This window comes from Chroicocephalus ridibundus, chromosome 6, assembly GCF_963924245.1.
Source record: "Chroicocephalus ridibundus chromosome 6, bChrRid1.1, whole genome shotgun sequence".
Taxonomy (NCBI): Eukaryota; Metazoa; Chordata; class Aves; order Charadriiformes; family Laridae; genus Chroicocephalus; species Chroicocephalus ridibundus.
Window position 1 is genome coordinate 14859602 of NC_086289.1, and position 14771 is coordinate 14874372.

The 14771-nt window shown below is 49.2% G+C and overlaps 1 protein-coding gene across 2 annotated transcripts in view; it reads left to right on the top strand.

Moving 5' to 3' along the window:
* The first annotated feature begins 44 nt into the window (after positions 1 to 44).
* ARL3 (ADP ribosylation factor like GTPase 3) overlaps positions 45 to 14771 on the top strand; it is a 32342-nt gene continuing 17615 nt past the window's right edge. For both annotated transcript variants that reach the window (XM_063337580.1, XM_063337581.1), the window contains exons 1-3: positions 45 to 178; positions 9641 to 9784; positions 10929 to 11045. In XM_063337580.1, coding sequence (XP_063193650.1) covers positions 176 to 178; positions 9641 to 9784; positions 10929 to 11045 — 264 coding nt within the window. In that variant the 5' untranslated portion in view covers positions 45 to 175. The remainder of the gene's footprint in view (positions 179 to 9640; positions 9785 to 10928; positions 11046 to 14771) is intronic.

The window sequence follows — 14771 nt, forward strand, 5'->3', positions numbered from 1 at the left end:
CCGGGTGAGGGGGCGGAACCCAGCACCGCCCCCCCCCCCCGCCCCGCAGCTGGCTCCGCCCCTCCCGCCTGCCGTCGGAACGTTCCGTACGTACGGCGGGAAGCGCTGACGCCGTACGTAGCGGCGGCGTGTGTGTGACGCAGTTGCCCATGGTAACCCCGGAGCCGCGTAGAGGATGGTGAGTGGGGCGGGGGGCGGCGGGGCCCGGGCCCGGCAGGCAGCGGGGGCCCGGGCCCGGCAGGCATGAGGCTGGGGGCGCCCCCCGCAGGGGAGCTACGGGTAATCGGGTCCGGGGACACCCGCCCGGGGGCCTGGCGGGCCCCGGGCCGTGGGGCCGGCCTGCCCGGCCGGGGTTCGCAGCAGGCGCTCTGGCAGGGCTGGGACCGTGAGGGCTGGCGACACCCACCTCTAGGGGTCTGGCAGGCCTGGGATCACCGGGTGCCCAGCCGGGGGGAGCGCGGGGGCCTGGGGCACCGGGGTCTTGGCAGGGCAGGGGCGTCTAGTCAGGCACGGGGGCCTGGGTCCGTGTGGGCTGGGGCATCCAGCCCAAGGGATGCTGCTAGGGCTGGGTGCAGTGTAAATCTGGCACCTCCAGCTACAGGAGACCCTGGCTGGGGCTGGAGGCTATGGGGATTGGAGAAGGGGATTGGAGAAGGGGATTGGAGAAGGGGGTTGAGTCGGGTCCTGGCAGGGGCTGGGAGGCTGGAGGATGCTATGGGGGACTGACTTAGTTGAGACGGGGTTAGCCTGCCTGGAGTTGATTCTGTCAAGGTGTGGAAGGCACGATGGAGCAATGAGTGCTCAAGAGGGCTGGGGAGCAGGATGGCAGCGGCCCACTTTACCTGAAGAGGGAAGGAGCAATGGAGGAGCCTGGCGAGGATGGAGGACAGTGTTCAGGGTTTGACTGTGGAGAGTCTGAGAGCATCTGCAGTTACAAAACGACACTGGAAAATCTAGGAAAGATAGGACAGGGCCATCCTGGGGCTTGGATCCTGGCCACAGGAGTTGAGGGAGCTATAGGAGACCTTGGTGAGATGGAAGGGCTGGTTGTTGATAAACAGCCTTAGAAGAGGAGTTCAGTCGTGGCAGAGAAAGCCTGGATGAAGGGATTGGGTGTTCAGAGATGGACAGGACTGAGACGTAGTGCTCAGGGGCTGAAAAAAATCTGCCAGTTGGGTGGGATGAACAGTCTGGTGAGTCACTGGGAAAACCCAGTCAACATTGGCTGGCTAGAATAGTTTGCTGGGATGTTGTGTGCTCTGGATGTTTCTGCCAGGGGCTGGGGAAATGAGGGACAGTCTGGGCTGAAAAGAAGAGATAAGAATACACTGTGGGAAGGGCTGGAATTGGAGTTTTGATGCTGATGAAAGAGAGGACTCAGGGAGGAAAGAAATTTTCAAGGGGAGAAATGAATTGTTTGCGAGGGAGCAATGTGGACCAACAGGAGGAACTGGGGTCTTGAATGCAGTGAAGGATTTGGTTAGGGTGGAGGGCTATACTGGGAGGCTGGTGGGGTGGTAAGGGTATAGTGCAGTCTGAATCGAGGTTGGAGTAAGGTTGGGTGATGGAATCGGGTGTTGGAAACAACCCGGGTTTAGATGTCGGAGTAGTTGGGGTGGGACAAGTGGGGTGCAAGGACTGGAGGGAAAGGTTGGGGCTGCTGAGTGAGGAGTGGTTAAGAGAGAGCTGTGGTAGGTGGGGGAGCCACGACTGAGGATGAAGTGTGTGGAGAGAGCACAGGCAGAAGGAAATAGCAATGGGGAAAGAGCTTCCTCAAGGGCGAAGCCATGTTTTGTCCAGGAGCCCTCTGGACACAAGCTGGATTCATGCAAGTGGACAGCACGGGAGGAGGCATAAGTGAGAGCAGCAAAGGCAGCTCCTCCTCTTCACTGGATTAGTTCTGGCTGCGTCCCCACCTGCTGGGCCACAGGGAGAGAGACTGAGATAAGGTCTGTGGGATCTGCTCTATTTTAGATTAGTTGATGATGGAGCATGTCACACCAGACACCAAAGCCATCATAGGATGGACATCTGCTGTAAAGATGAGGGCAGCTGCCTCCAGCAGTGCAGTGCTTTGTGGGACACATTTGGCCTGCAGCTGCTGCTAGCCAAATCTGCTCTTGTGCCTTGTGATGTCCTGATAAGCTGGTGTAGTCTGGGATCTGGCTGCTGTTATCCGAGCGCTTTGTGTGTGGAGAGGGCGGACTGGGTGTTTTCCAGTGTTCGTGTTATTTGATACAACATTTTACTGCCTCTCTGTCTATTTTCCATTTCTGGGAGTTGTTTTTTGAATTGCAGCCTCTCAGGCAGGGTGGGTGGCGCTTTGGGGTGCCTGGTGGACTGGCTGGGCTGGGCAGAGGACCGCAGAGCTCTGTACTGTCTCTCTAGATTCTCAACTCTTGCTAAAACAGAATAATCCTTAGTGGTAGAAACTCTCTGAAACACCAGCAAATACATCCCAAGCAGCTATGGCAGCCTGGAGGTGTGGGTCAGCAGTCAGAAATGATCCACACAGCCTGATGTAACAATTTACTGCTTGTCATCTGAGCCATGGTAGCTGCCCATGAGCGTATTTCTGGCATGTCTTGATTGCATTGGGAAGTGCTTAAACCCCCTTCAACGACTGCTTGCTCCAGTGATAAAAGGGTTAATGCTGATGTTTAAATTATTTCAGTGTTCATCCAAGTGAGTAAGTACAGAGGGGAAGTGTCTCCTTCTGTAGAGCATACCAGCATTTCTCACAGCTGTGGGGCAGGGGTGGTGGAAGGTCATAGGTGGAGCACGGAGGGAAAGATGAGCTATAAAACTGCATAGCATGAGGGATGTGTAGCACTGAAGTCTTTGGCGCCGTTAAGCAGCATCTGTGGTGGGCGCACAGCAAGGGCGAAGGGAGGCTGCTACATGAAAGGATACGCAGCTTTCCAAAGTTTAGGAAATGCTGTGTGAGGCAGAGCTTGTGGCTTCCCTGTCACTGTAATAACAGTCTTTACCAAGTGAGATAGTATGTTATTGATAGATGGCGAGAGCCGAGGATGGCCAGTGTTTTTCTAAAACCATTGATAGAAGATGACATCATTGTGTCAAAACCAGGGTCGTCAAAGCATGGCCCTGCTTTGCAGTTGAAGAAACTGAGTCATGGAGTATCTAGCTGACAGTAGGCAGATCTGGTGGAGAGGATGAAATACCAGCGTAGCTAAATGTGTGGTCAGGCAACTTTCTCCTGATCTTGAGCTCATGTTTCTAGCAAAACCAGCATCTATGTGTTGCCTGCTGTAGGTGTACCTCATATCCAGAATTTCTTTCTTTTGTCCCACGTTGTCTGAAACGTCCCTGTTTAAAAAAAGGCAAAAAGCTTTCAAGAGCTTTAATAGTGCCTTGCTGCTTTAGTTTCCCAGTACAGTTCCATGTCATGTTTTTGGTTTATTTTACTGATTGCTGAGACGTTTATATGAGAAACTACCTGCAGATAGGACAGTATACCAGCAATTGGCCAAGACTTTCAAGTTCTGAAACCAAAGACTGCTGACATTGTCCAGTGCTGGGCATCATATCTTCTCTGCACAGGGCATAACACTTCCTTCAAACTTGCTAAAACCAGAGAAGTTTGATTTTAATTATGAAAGGAGGATTCATGCTGGTATTGGTTAATATAATATACCAAAACAGAAAGTGCTTTGCGACCTCTTTGGCAGAAAACTGTGTTAGTAGCTTTGAGCTGGAAAAACTCTGTAGGTGACTCGACTCCATTAAATTTTGGATTTCAATGCAGGAAAGAAAGTCTGCATTGAATGACACCATATGGTGGAGACATGCAGCAAGCAAATGATTTTTTGGGAGTTTTGCCAGAATAAGAAGTATTGAATAAACTGTGCTCAATAGATTAATTTACTTCGGTTGTATTTTGAAAAAGACTGGGTGATTTTGTGACCATTAGTGACATTTGCAGTTCTGCAGCCGAAGATAAAGGTAATCAAACGTCATTCTTCAGGGCACCAGCTAATCAGTGCAGTTGTCAGGAAGGACTCCCTTCCTCCAGCTCTGTGTGAACAGGATTGCACCCTGATGACAAATGTAGCCTCAAGTATCCTGCCTTCAGCAGTGGATATTTGGCTCAAGTAAGCCCCTCGTCCTCCCCCATGTTAGCTTCTCCTGCATGATTTTCTGAAACCATAATGTGCACCCTCTATCTTTAACTTACTCTTTAAAAACAGTGAACCGCTACCGTGTTGCTTTAGTAAAAGTAAATTGTGGGCCAGAGCTGCTCTAGATGCTGTGCAGGCAGAACATGGAGATGTTCCCCACACTGTGGAAATACGGTCTGTCTGAGGTGAGCGATAACCGAGCGATACGAGTAAGGAGAGCCCAAGACATGTTTGAACTTGGCGTGTTCGCCGCCCCTAAACCTCATCAAAAATTGTAGGTGTGGCAGAGAAGGAATTAGCAGGAGAATCACAGGGTGGTTTTATGGATATTTTGTGAAGTTTCTCCCACGGTTGTAGGAAAGGCATAAAGGTTTGAGAATCAAGCTCGGCAGTGCTGGGGCTGGCATCACAAGCCACAGGGAGACAGGAGCCATCACCTCCATGGCAAGCGTGCTTGGCTAGGAAGGGCCTTGAGGGTGAAGACAAGTGACTTGTGGTTGCAGCAGCGGTGAAGAGGGCGTCCATGCAGCGGTGTAGAGATGGGGGAGATGTGGTCGCAGCGGCAGGCTGAGGTGCTGAGCTTTGTGGCTGTATTGCATCTCGGTGAATTGATTTGATTCTAGCTAAATATCCACATCTAGTAGATAAGCAATTGCTGGTGACTGAGGGTGGTTTTATTTTAAATTCATTATCTGAGCTCTGTGGCTAATAAAGTTAAACAGAATACATTTACTTCTCTTTCCTAATAGGAATCAACTGTGCTCTGCAGCGGCTTGTGGGCTGTGCTTTATCCATGCCCTACGTATCCAGCCCTCAGTACAAGGGGAAATTGTTCTTTCCATTATGGCTTTATATTGCCAATCTGATACAATATTTAAACAGATTATCTCAATGCTCTGTTTGTCCCAAACCAATTTTTGCTTTGGCCTATAAAGTGAATCTTCCTTTCAGCGGCTTCTGTGGTACAGGATGTAGTTACATGCATCAACTAGTTCAAAAGACCCATATACAGCATGGATTTAAAGCTGAATAAACCCACAAAACCCTTAGCTAGGACTATAAATGTCACTGCATTTTTATGTATGTCTGTATTTTATTTTTTTAAGAGAATGGGATTACTGCATTCAGCTATAACTGAAAGTCCTTTGATAATTCAGTGGGTATTTTAAACCTAGCAATGATATACTTTCATAAAACCACACATCCCTGTTTTCTGAAGGATGCTAATAAGATGGTTAGCTTTGCTTTCATGCTCGATGTGTTTATGAGTGCTCTTGCCCATTTAGTTGCATCTCTGAATTTAATGCCCCACTCTGATTTCATAGTAATTGTCAGGAGTCTTTTTTTCCTTTTTGTATGTCCCCACTCACTGTCTGGAAAATGCAGTCTCCTCATTGCTGACCCCATCAGTCTGTCTCCTCATGGTGCTTGTAAAGAAAACCCTCTCCATCAAGGACAAAGATGTTTTTAAACAAGACAATCTGATATAAAACATAGTTTGCTTAACCCAGAGGTGACCAAGAAGCAGTTGCTGGCTGACAGTGCCCAGCCTTGAGTTGCTGTGTACGGCTGCCCTTCGCAAAGGCTGCACACGCTGCCACACTGTGCTGTTCATTATCTGAACAGCATCTGCAGTTCCCTTCTCTGTTACAGATGCCGCAGTCTGCTTAGTTTTGTGCAAATGACACGCTGCCCTTATACTCCTCTGAGTTGTCTCTGCAGCTCCTCAGCCAGCTGACATCTCCACCGTCCTGCTCAGAACTTATCCTGCTCCTCACCCTGGACACCCCAGTGAGTGGGTGCCACTAGCCTGGCTGCCATGCGGGCATCCCAGGCATCCTCCCTCCTCGCTGTGAGTTAAGTCCCAGCCTCGAGACATTTGTTTGCTGCCCCGCTTCAAAGGCCTGCTCCTCTCCTGTTGCTTCTGAGCATCCTCTTTGCACCAAATTTTCCCATTTCATGGCTTTCTACCTGACATTTCCCATCAATAACAAGGGCTTGCTTTCTGACTCTCGTTAGCCCAAGTTAGTCTCAGTATTGGTTTTGTGATCAGAGGAGTGCTCATCCATCAGTGTGAGTGCAGTAAGGGCTGCTTGTCCCACATAGTGGCGGCATGCAACAGGCAACTAGGCCGAGTTATTTTTTCCAGTCTACTAAGCTGTCAGGAAATGCTTTTTTGTCTTCCTAGCCAGTGTGCTCATAAGACCAACTAAAAAAACTAAAAATGTTAGAAACCCATCTGTGCATGACTTTCCTTAATCTTAAATCTTCACTAACTGGAGGGAGAATGCTGGGTGCAAGTTTTAAATAATATTTACAAAATAGTAACAATCATAGTAGCCAATACTATTATTTGGCTCTTGATTTAAGTTGTAGGTACAGGCCATGTAACCTATGCTGGCAGCTACTGAAATAAAGTCCACTTCTCTATGTTGGCTTGCTTGTCTTCCAGCCTTTTAAATCAGCTTACTTTATACCTTAGAGAATACTTTTATTTCTATATATATCCTCTCTTCTATTGGCTACCCCAGATAATCCTGTGATCAGCCATGCAGCAGTGTCACTTGAGTAGAATATGGAACGATGCTGATCGTTTTCTCGTAGGCTGTCATACTAGCCCAGAAATAGCATCTGTCTACAATGGGAGAAGCTCTATTAACATTTACAACTGTTCCTCTTCCCGACCCCTGGGAATTGCTCCGTGGTAGATAAGCAATACTTTGTAATACATTTCTTTGCGCTCAGTATTTTGGAGTTGAATTCTGAAATATAAAGGGCTCCTAATCCTGATCTGCTCTGGGATACACTGCTCTGCTCTTAGCAAGTGGTGCTGTGAATAGGATTAGCATTTCAACAGCTTCTTTTTTTAACTCTGAGCAATAAACTAAAATAATAGGGCCTGATTCAGAGCTCTCTGAAGTCGTCAGTAGTACTTTGGCTGGTGTGTGTTGGCTTTGGGTCAGGCCCATAAGAATGGGAAATTCAGTTTTTCCCTGGAAAGGAGGGAGAATGTGTGAATTTTAGAGTTCCTGCTCCTGTGGGGTCTGTCCACACTGAGCTGAAATCCGTGGATTTACAAGCCAACAAACACAACTGTAAATTTGACTGCAGGTGAAAAGAAAATGTGTGTTGCTATTCATGCAGTTAAAACTTGTGTTTTTTAATGATGTCAAGGGCACTTAGGACGTACATGTAAACAAGTAAGCATGAGAGGTATTTCTGTGGCTGTTCCTTTTTTCTTCCCTCAGACGTGTGGAAGTACGGACCGTCATCGGAGCAGAACAGGGGCTGGGCGCTGTGGCCGGGGGGGATGAGCTGTTGGGTTGGGAGGCTTTGCAGCGACCAGCTGCACTGAACACAGCCCTTCAAATTCATTAGCTACGGGCCCACAGGCGAGACCCAGCTGTGAGCATCTGGCCCCTAGGGCTCAGCACGTGACGTTACAGGCCTGCACGCTTCCACTAAAAGCAGTTGGGGGATTTACTGTGCCTGCACCGTGCAGGCATGGCACCCGCTACCAAGCAGACCCCATTCCTGATTAACAGCTCTTCAGTAGGGCCTGGATTCCCATTTTTTTTACCAGCCTGTTTATGAAATAGGTGATACCCTAAGCCAGCATATTGGGCTGTAAGACTGCAGTTTTGCCGTTCCTTGCGCGAGCTCTGAATTTGTGAACCTCGGCTTTCCACAGTGGTTTTTAAAAGCACAGCAACAGTGACAATCCTGCAACTTTCTACAGATAATCTTCAAACCCAGTTTTACTAAGTTCCTTCTCTTCTGCCTGTTTCTTACGCGTTGTGCATGTATTTTGAGCTGTGTGTGGTAATTAAATAGAAAATTGATAAATTACTTGCAAATCGAAAATGCTTAGAGGGGTGGATGGAATCTCACGTGCGTGCATTCAAATCTCAGTGTGTTTTCATCCTGCGTTATTGAAAACTTTGGTATCGCGACCTTTCCAAAACACTCCCCACCTTGGAGTGGTGTGATGAGCAGTCAAAAGCCCTGGTTTCCAAATGGCTGAGGTGGGGTTCTCCAGGAGTCAGCAGAAGGGCACTGCTACAGCCGGGGGGACGCGTTGCAGCGGTGACAGTTGTACCACATCCTGCAGCTCTTTATCTTGAGGACAGGTTTCTGATTGCCGTGATCTGGAGGGGATTGGGAGCAACCTTCACGGCTCAAATAGTCCTTGGCTCCCAGCAGGAATATTTAGAGGGTGTAGTTCCTCATAGCAACAAAGCACTTCATGACATTTAACTGATTCACCCTTGCAGGTTGACGAGAAGCTTTGTCTCCATTTTGCAAATGGGAGAACAAAAAAGCTTGAGAGACGGGGCCCCATGGGCCCAGGTTTGTGCTGGTATTTGAACTTTGCTCGTGGCTCTGAGTCTTCAACATGGGAATTGTTTGTGAGAGACCGGGCAGGATTCCTGAGGGCTCCAGAAAGGGCTGTAGGTGTATTCCTGCCCCAGATTTGTTCAGGCAAATTAGTTGCAAGAGCATCTGTGTCCCCAGGCTGGGTCTCAGTGTGGTGTGTGCTGCTCAGGCTCTGAGGAGTGGTCCCTGCCAAGCAGGGGGTGCAGAGCAGCATGTCAGCGTGGCCAAGGATACCCAGACAGTCCTGGACTTGCAGCCCACTCCTCTGCCCTCGGCTGCTACTGCCCCTGTCCTGTGGGGACGGCTGGGCAGTGAGAGGCAGGTGAAGTGGGGCGATTTGCATCTCTCGGTTACGTGCCAGGATCCGGAATGTTTTTCCAGACATTTTAGAGAGGTGCAGGTCTCTGAGCGATGGCACTGACAAAAGCTTGGGTGTGCTGCTGTAACGTGCGTGGTTGTAAATGAGATGACCTGCATATTCTGTTTCCTAATCCTGAGTGATACTGTCAGCTCAGAGAGCTGAGCCTGGCTAATGACTGAAATCCACTGTGCTTTTCTTAGCGAGGATGTGTGGTGATCTGAGACAGTTGTTAAGTGCTACATCCTGAGAATCAGAACTGCACGTGCCCCATGGGTCCAGCATGTTTTAGACAGATAAACGGGGTTTGAGATGATCAGGGAGTTACTATGAAAAGAACTGATGTCAGGTACATAGTAACCTGCAGTTAACTAGGAAGGAGATTAAATTAATGGGGTTTTCCCTCTGATGAAGATAATGAAGAGCTCGCAAGAACTTGGTTTGCAGCTCCTACACATATGCGTAGGCACTGTCTTCCTGGCACAGAGAATGCCAGACAGCTGTGTGACAAGAGCATTGCAGCCAGTGGTGCACCCCACTGAGTGACATTTGTGCTGTATGAGACCATCGGTACTCTCCGAGATGAAGGAAAATAGGGCTGAGGAGTAGAAGAGGTAATGGGAATAGGGACTGCAGGAAGGGGTTCAAGGTGTCCTGGGATCCACCGCCATACAGAACTGATTTCAAGGGAAGAGGGCATGGCATGGTGGGGGGAGAGAGTCGGGGGGGGGATTAACAGCTATGATCTTTCTTGCGGATTTAGGGTTTACTGTCAATCCTCCGTAAACTGAAAAGTGCCCCAGACCAGGAGGTGAGAATCCTCCTCTTGGGACTGGATAATGCAGGGAAGACCACACTCCTGAAACAGTTGGCATCTGAGGACATCAGCCACATCACGCCAACACAGGTGAGGAAGGCCTTTCCCTGCCCAAGGCAGTTCTTGTGGTCCCACCTGCCTTATACAAAGCACTAATGATTCAGCAGAGTATTTCAGTAAAAGGGAGAGCAAATGGAGCCTGGTGCATCATTAAGTTTGTGTGTTTTCTGCATAAGAGGAGGCTTCCTGAAGGAGCCAGAGAGCAAGAGGCCAGATCTGTCAGGTCGTGCAAAAGTGGATGAGTGACAAGAAGTTCTGCGGAAGGCTTTTGGGTCATGCTGGGGTTGCATGGATGTGACTCTGTTCCTGTTGTCCTTGCCAAACAGGGGACGTGTACAGGGGGATGCTGCAGCACTGGGCAAGCCCTTATCTCCTTGCATCTTTCACCCAGCCAACTGCAAGGGTCCTGCGTATTCCAGCACTCCCTCTCAGACGACTGTGGTCCCCTTTCTTTGAGCCTCAGGGTTGGGGAGAGGGATGTCTCCCATCAGAAGCACTGCAGCATTGCTCCTGTGTTGACCAGAGGAGGTTGCTAGAGAGCTATGGGAGATGCTTCCCCCCACCCCGTAGCTGCCTCCCAAAGCTCCCAGCCTCGACACCCCAATTCCAAGCCCCAGTCCCCTGGGTTGTGTGGCAGCACATTGCCAGCCCACGCCACATCCTGTTTTTCTACTTGAATGCCCTTTCAATTGGTGCTCTAATTGATGAAATGGACCCTTCAGACATGCAGCTGTTGCTCTTTTAAGCCCAGCATTAGCTGTGTCGTGTCGAATTGAGCTGAGACCTCTGGCTTCATGTTAGCTGGGACTCTACTCAGCTTTCACAGGCTCAGTCCTGCTTCTCACAGCGCCCTTGTTTTCTCCTTATCTGCAGCTCTCCCACCTCTTCCTGCACCCACCCTGCTGAGCCCTCCCAGGGTACTAACTGCATCATGTGTCTCCGTAGCCATAACAGTGTCAACCCCTTGATCCAAGAGCACTGGCAAACTGATGGTTTGGTGGCTGTATTCACTTTCGCCAGCGCCTCTCCCACAGCTGATCCATCTTTCTGGCTGCCCAGCCCATCTTGCTGCACGTTGCAGGCATGGGATATATAAGGTGTTAGTGTCTGCCTATGAATGTGCTCCAGCCATTCAGGTTTATGCTCTATATGGTTTTGTTTCTGCTTTTTCCAGGGCTTCAACATCAAAAGTGTACAGTCTCAAGGCTTCAAGCTGAATGTATGGGACATAGGTGGCCAGAGGAAGATCAGGCCGTACTGGAGGAACTATTTTGAAAACACTGATATCCTTGTGAGTATTGGCTGCACTTGAATGCTGTGTTCATGCAATGGCTTTCCAAGGTCTCAGCCAGAAATTCAGGAACAAGTAATGTAATGTCCCAGTCCTCAGCAACACCATTGCCATTGTAACAGGAGTTATTCTGAGTGAAATGGCAAGATTGGTTGGGTGCAGTAAGAAAAATACAGTGATGTTTGGAGAAATCATTCAGTTGTATGTTTTTACTTTCACAGGATAGTGCTAGTTATAGCCAGTTCCTTTCCTCTCATCTCAGTCTCCTTCAAATAAAAGAACGTTACTAACTTGCCGTTTACCCATCTATAGCTCCTTTCACTGGAGACTCTGAAGGCCTGTCATGGGCATTAGTGACTTAAGCTTCATGTGTAGAGGTAGGCCAGTATGCTGCCTTTGTTTTCTAGTTGGGGAAACTGAGGCACAGCAAAATTAAATGCTATGTTAGATAGGAAAGCTTCTGGCTGAGGGACACAGAGAGACCCCTTGTTTTTTCTTTTGATCCTCTAATCATAAGACTGTCCTTTAATGTTTTTGACAACCTAGCTGTTACCTTACAATTAGCTACAGATGACTACAGTTATATTTACAGTGTGGGACCTTTGTGTTTCCGTGCCAGACCACATTACCCTGGGACCCTCCAAGTGATGTCCTGACTAGTTTCAAAGATCACCTCTAACATGCAGCCACGTGTGCCAGGATGAAGGCAGGCTGGGGGCTCCAGACCTCTCCCCACCCCAAGCAACGTTGCCTGTGGGAACAGAGAAAAGGCTATTCTAAGCAAGGTCTGCAGGGCTCCCATGGGAAAGTGGGAAGCTGTCTCTAAGATGCCCTTCCTCCCTCCTGTCACACACACATACTCACTAGTGTGTCAGGAGCTTCAGTGCACTTCCACAGAAGGATCAGTGCAACAAGGAATAGGACTCTCTACTCCAAGGCTCATGTCAGGGTCCTGAAGGGCCTGGCTGCACCTGCAGGTTTAGAAAACATTGTCCAAAGGAAGCTGTATTTAAATGGTGCTAATAAACCGTCAGTGATCTCTTTTTTTTCAGCCTTAATTTGGAATCTGATGTTTGAGGGCATCCACCGCAGCATAAATCCAGCTGGTTGCTTTTGCAAAGAGTAATGGTAACATCTTCCTAGGGGAAAGATCTGGATTTGAGAACCTAGCAGGACACGCTTCACGTGCGCTTCTGTGGCCATCAGGAAGGGGGACGTGGCATGGCTGTGAGGTGACTGTGCCCATTGAGTCCACGCTCTGCAGCTGTGTGTGATGGGGAAGCAGTAGCTGTGCAGATCAAAGTCAACACTCTGCAAAGCAGCAGCTAGGGGATCTTTGTCTGCTGTGGCAGGTGCTCAGGCTGCAGAGACTGTGCAACGGCAGAACAATATCTGGAAGACACTGCTGGCAAAGGCAATGAGCTACACTGGCCTGTGGGCTTCCCCCCTTCCCAGTGTGCTGCATGGGAGGTGCAGAAATAAAGGTGAATTTGAAGACTGAAGGAGATGAAAGTAGTTGTTTTTCCTGCCCTCCTCCCACCCCAGTTAAAGCAATGTACAGGGAAAACCTTTATTTTTGTAAGAGTAAGAAAATGTGTAGATAGAAGCAGAATCAGTTTGGGGGAAGCGGCAGTGTGAATTCAGAGGGAATAACTTGTACATACATGGACATGAGCTCCTCTGCCTGCACTCCGTGCTGACTCCGAGTCCCAGGCTGGGAGCTGTGGGCATATTAGTGCAGTGCTTCATTATGTCCGTATACACCAAAACTAGGATCAAGTATATGCGGATGACCTTCTCTCTCTTCTGCCAGCCCTCACCCCCATTTTAGCCAGTAATTTTACCCTCTGACTAACCTGGTGCAAGTTGTGCCTCTGTATTATTCCTCAGGTTATTTCTTCATCCAGTCCCACCACTTGCAATTTCTGCCCAACCCACTTACTCCAGGTTTTGTTTTGGCCTGTTGCTCAAAGGAGGCACCCAGCTTTACAGGAAACTTCTTTCTCAAGCTCCATTTCTCCAATGTGGTATACTCAATGGCTGTTCAAACTGGCAAATTGTGCTACCAAGCACCACAAGCACCTCTTGTATGGCCCTGGCCATAGAAGGAAGGTGGAGATGAGATATGCTACATTTCCCAGGACCCCCTGCTCCTGTCTTCTCCTAAACTATATTGCACAAAGCAGAAAGGACCCTCTAAAGGGTATTAAAAAGCAGGAAGTGATTGCAAATTCAAATCCATGCAGGTGCCTTTGAATGAGAGCTTGGTCTTGCATCACACACCTGTGATATTTGGAAGCTTAACCCAGGCAAATAAGGTGTGGATATCTGGCTGATTGCATATTCAGACAGGCACCTGCAGCTATTTGGCACAGTGCTTTCTGGTTTGGAAGTAGGCACTCTGCACATACTTTACCTTCTCTGTGCTGTGCTTTTGTGGCTCTTGCCCTGAGCGCTGTTGTCTCCAATCTCATCTTGCAAAATAGCTCCCTAGCAAGGAACGGAGTGGTGCAGGAGAAAGCCTGGCTGGTTGGGACTTGGAGCTCTTCCTTGCCAGTTAGAGAAGCACCGTAATATGGGCGGTGCCGCCTTTCAGTTGGGAAGTACCATTTGACTGTTGCCGTCATGTGTTGCTGAGCTTCCCCTGAGATGTCCTGAAGGACAGATGACAGTCCAGTCTCACCCCAGAGCATAACTGCCAGCCCTTCATCTCCTTCTTTTCTTCTGGTCTGTATTTCCTACCCGAAATGGGATGCACAGGGGCGGATGCCTGGGAGGGGCAGAGAGGACAGGCGTAACTGATACAGTATTGGTGTACATGCTTGGGATCACATTATGGGGAGACGCTGTGTGTCATGCCGTGCCCACGGGCCTTTCCCCATCACATGGCACCAAGTGCGTGCACTGCTGACGTGTCCCCACGCAGCTGCGTCCAGCCCTGCCACATGTCCCCCAGCTTCTTGTCAGTGTGCATCAGCCTGGCCCCGGGAGGACTGCAGACCCCAAGTGATCAGCAAAGACATCTGGGAGGTTGCTGGGTTACCTCCTCAGGCCTGGCATACAGAGTCTCCTGCTGCGTGTTTGGTCCCATTTCAAACAACTCTAACACTGCTCATTAAGGGAGTGCCTACAGTTTAATGGATATTGCTGCTAGAGATCTTCCCTCCCCCTACTATTTGGTCAAAATTATCCTGGAAGCGTGGAGTCTTATGCTGAGACTGCCTGCAAGGATGCCATTTATCTTGATGGCGGGGTGCTGTGCTCATCTATTCCCTGAAAACCAGGCTGACACTTGCTCCCTGTAAGCCACCAAAGAGCGTGCAGATGACATGCTAGCAGCTTCAATCACTGCTGATGGGGAATGGCAGGGACTGGAAGCAAAATGCTCAGTGTTTGTCACCAGTGCTGTCCCTGTCTGCTGTCCCAGCACCCTTCTCCTTCAAAAACTTTCCTGTACCAAGTAATGAAAAAGGGATACTAAGGTATCCTTGCTTAAGTGTTATACTGAGGCTCCCCATTTCTTTAGATGTAGCTTTATATTTGTGTGCTCTGAACTTCAATAGCATTGCTAGGGGGAAGGAGGGTGGCTGGACTTGCCAATTACATCTTTAGGGGGACCTTTGAGGAGCCTTTTAGCCTGTGCAGGCCTACATCTGCCTTCACTGAGAAGGTTTGTTTGCATTTACAGCAAGAAATCAGCACATGCCATGCTGCTTGGAGAGGGTG